This window comes from Pyxicephalus adspersus, chromosome 8 (genome assembly GCF_032062135.1).
Source record: "Pyxicephalus adspersus chromosome 8, UCB_Pads_2.0, whole genome shotgun sequence".
Taxonomy (NCBI): Eukaryota; Metazoa; Chordata; class Amphibia; order Anura; family Pyxicephalidae; genus Pyxicephalus; species Pyxicephalus adspersus.
In genome coordinates this window covers 46,056,462-46,060,264 of record NC_092865.1, presented here as the reverse complement: position 1 = coordinate 46,060,264, position 3,803 = coordinate 46,056,462, and the positions used below count along the sequence as shown (strand labels likewise).

Genomic DNA, 3,803 nt, shown 5'->3' with positions numbered 1-3,803 from the left:
GTAATTTTCATTTGTGTTTATGCATTGTGTGTAAGGGCTGGAGTTTTGCTGTAGGGACTCTATACAATCAGACTGGGGACACAGATCCTCTGTTATTTACTACAAAGTGTGCTCTGCCTGCGGAGGGGGAGGCTCTGACCTGCGCGCTCCCGTTTCCCCATTGATATCCATGGTAGGCGCGCTCTCAGCTCACCCATTGAGTTGATGACGTGCGCGCTCACGACTAATCCATTCACTACTTTGACACTTAGATCAGGGGGTGGGGTGTAGGGTCAGTCCCGCCCCTCAGTGGGCTTTGAATTACGAGTTGTGAGGGGTGTGGCAATCATCGTAACTCCTCCCTCTAGTGGGCGGTGCCTTCTGTCAGTTTCTATTTGGTGATCTGACATGGGCTGAGACGCCTCCGAATACAGACCCCAGAGGTGGGCGGGGCAGAATTTGTAGGTCCTCCCACAGGGCGGTGCTCACCTCACACACAGGTCCCGGCGGGTGTCAGAGCGGCTGATGGCGGCGGCTCCCCCCGGGAAGAGCACCGGCTGGCTTCAGGCTGAGCTGGAGTCCGGCTCCGGCCTCCTCCTGCTGGACTGCCGGCCTCACGAACGCTACCAGGCCGGACATATCGAATCCGCCCTCAGCCTCTCCCTCCCTGGCCTGCTCCTCCGCCGCTTGAGGAGAGGAACCCTGCCCGCCCGCTCCGTCCTCCCCGCCACCCGCCGTCTGGAGCACCGGGACCTCCTGTTATACGACGACAACACCCGAGAGGATCCCGCGCCCTCGTCCGTGCTGGGCCTGCTGTTGGCCAGACTGCGAGAGGACGGCTGCCCCGCCTACTACCTGAGAGGTGAGACACGCCCACTGCCCCGCCCACTACCACTACTCCCAGCATCCTCTGCTCTGCACACCTGGTTCTCCTCTGTATGAAGAACTACAACCTCCAGCATGTACTGCTGGCCTATGGATATGTAGTCCCCAAACAGGTAGAGAGCAAGGGTGGGAAGGGCCAGGACTTCCTGGGTGACATACTGACACATGGGGGCCCCAGAAGAATGACACATTGACACATGGGGCCCCCAGAAGAATGACACTCTGGGGGAAGGGGGAATATCACAGAACACTGAGGCTTGGCGGCCCTAAATTATTCCCTGACAGGCAGGGGTCCCTGAACTGCAATATGTACATATAGGGTACCTACACAATCAAATACTGATATTTGGAGGGCCCCAAAATACTTACACTTGGGAGTCCCATCATGGTCACACACTTACACTTTGGGGCCCTTTGACCTGCTGACACATAGGGGTCCCTAAACAGAAATGCCTACACTTGGGGACCCTAGATCAATGATACATCGACACTTTAGGAGTCCCAGGCTGACATGCTGACACTTAGGGCCCCAGAACCCTTGTCAAACGTGACATTTGGTGTTCCAAGAACCATGAGACTCTGACACTTGCAGATTGCACAACACTGACACCTGAGGGTCCCAGACTGAAATGTTGACACTTGGAAGGGCCCTCAAAACACTTGGGATCCTCAAATGCCAAACTGACATCTAGGGCAGCGGTCCCCAACCACCGGGCCGCGGCCCACTACCGGTCCGCGGCGGTGTTTTCAGTGGGCCGCGAGTACATGATCCATTATTGAAAACGAAGCGGCACCCAACCACCATCCGCGGACCGGAAGTGGTCCGCAGCGGTGTTTGTATGAGATGCCGGTAAATGTACACAGTAGTCTGTGTACAAGCAATAGAGTATGTCTTCTCTTTTCTCTCTGTGCACCCCCCCCGGTCCTCAGAGAAATTTCCTTCCGTGAAACCGGTCCCTGGGGCCAAAAAGGTTGGGGACCGCTGATCTAGGGGCCCCAAAACACAGCCCCCCACCCCTGACATGTGGTATGTTTGGTATGTTTGGTACATATGGTCGGATTTCCTGGAATCTGGTGACGGCCGTAATTAGTGGTTTCATTCATCTCTGGGCACTGTCTGTGGGAAGCACATGTGACACAAAGTATCCTTCATCTCCTCCTGTGATTGGTGGTGTGAGGATGATGATTGTGTACAATGTATACAGCTTCCATCATAATGACAGATCTCCACAGCCCGTAAATTATGGGGTCTGTGACTCCGCACCAACGTGGGCACAATTTGTATCAAATAAATACAATTTGTACAATTCTTATCTGAACCAAACTCGCTACATAGTGAGGATATTGCCAGATCTGTTTCTTTAATATTAGATCAGGGAAATCTCCCACTGGGGATGTTTCCCTTTGATGCAACAGGAAGTGAGGAAAGTTCCCTCATAAGGTCTAAAAACTTGTTGGTGAGGATGAATGGTTCCCTGAATGAATGCTGGATGTGTGCATGGAGGATGAACAGCCCCTAATACATATTGGAACGGTGCATGGAGGAAGAAAAGTCGCCAGTAAATTCTCCAGGGGGGGATGAGGGATGTATGATCCCCAATTCATATTAGATTCATATTCATAGAATCAAATTCATATTAGAAGTGTTCACAGAGGATGGACAGTCACTAGTGAATGCTGGAGGGGTGCATGGAGAATGGACAGTCTAAAATTAATTCTTGAGGGGTGGATGGAGGATTTACAACCCCCCAATGATTGTTGGAGGGGTGCATAGAGTATGAACATTCCCCAATTCATATTGGAAGAGTCATTAAAGGTTAAACAGTGTCTAGTCCTTATAGAATGCTGGATGGGTGCATGAACATTCCCCAATACATATTGGGGATGAAAGGTAACCAATGAATTCTGTGGGGGTGCATGGAGGATATACAGTCCCAAAATAATATCAGAAGGGTGCATGGAGGATGGACAGTCCCCAGTGAATTCTAGAGGGGTTCATGGAAGATGAACAGTCCCCAATGTATCTGTAGGGGTGGATGGAGCATGAACAGTTCCCACTGCATACTGGAAGGGTGCACTGTAAGGAAATATGGAGGATGAATGCTCCCGAGTACATGCTGAGTTTCAAGCTGAATGTTTAACAATTACAACATTTGTGTGTATAAAATACCCAAAATATTAAACCTGTGATATTTGCAATCTTCCCATTTATATTTCTTCTTGTTGTATGGAATGTTTTCCGTGCAGACAGTAGCTGGGCCAGCACGGATAGGGTTAAGCTGAGCCACCCACGGACTTTGTGTAGGAGTCATAATTCGCATGTATAATATGTGTAATATACAGCTTCCAGCAGGTGGGTGGAGCTCCGACATTATATATGTATTTTTTTCTGCTCTTGCTTGCTGCTTCATGTTTTAAAGGGGAAGGACGCTTTATTTTTTTTAAAGCTCATTTCTTGCAAAAAGCTCACGTGTCACCGCAAGGCTATTCTGAGAGCTGGACTTTCCATACACAACAAGGAAGTTTGTGGGATGAGAAACATTGGGAATGCGGAGTGTCAGAGGCAACAACAGTTCTGTTGGCAGACACCTCCACCATCCATATATAGTAACCGAAAAATGTCGGAGCTGCTTTCCCAAAATATATAAGAGACATCAGATCAGTGGGTGACCAACCAAATTTTGCTGAATTTTATTTATTATTACATCCTTATATGTATTTTTTTTAAGCAAGCAGTATAAGTGAACATCAGACCTGGACCACAGAGCAATAGAAGAAGAAGGTCTGGTCTGATAAATCATGTTTTTTAAAGATCATGTGGATGGCCAGGTGGATCATTTTCCCGGGAAAGAGATGGCAGCAGTACAGGAAGAAGGCAGCAGGGGGCATTATGAGAATAGGGCAGGCTGGTGGAGGCAGCAGGGGCATTATGAGAATAG

General features: G+C 49.5%; 1 protein-coding gene across 1 annotated transcript in view; it reads left to right on the top strand.

Annotated features, from left to right (window-relative positions):
- The first annotated feature begins 404 nt into the window (after positions 1 to 404).
- The window catches only part of LOC140336955 (dual specificity protein phosphatase 7-like), a 14,732-nt gene continuing 11,333 nt past the window's right edge, over positions 405 to 3,803 (top strand). Inside the window, exon 1 of the mRNA XM_072420413.1 lies at positions 405 to 841. Coding sequence (XP_072276514.1) covers positions 505 to 841 — 337 coding nt within the window. The 5' untranslated portion in view covers positions 405 to 504. The remainder of the gene's footprint in view (positions 842 to 3,803) is intronic.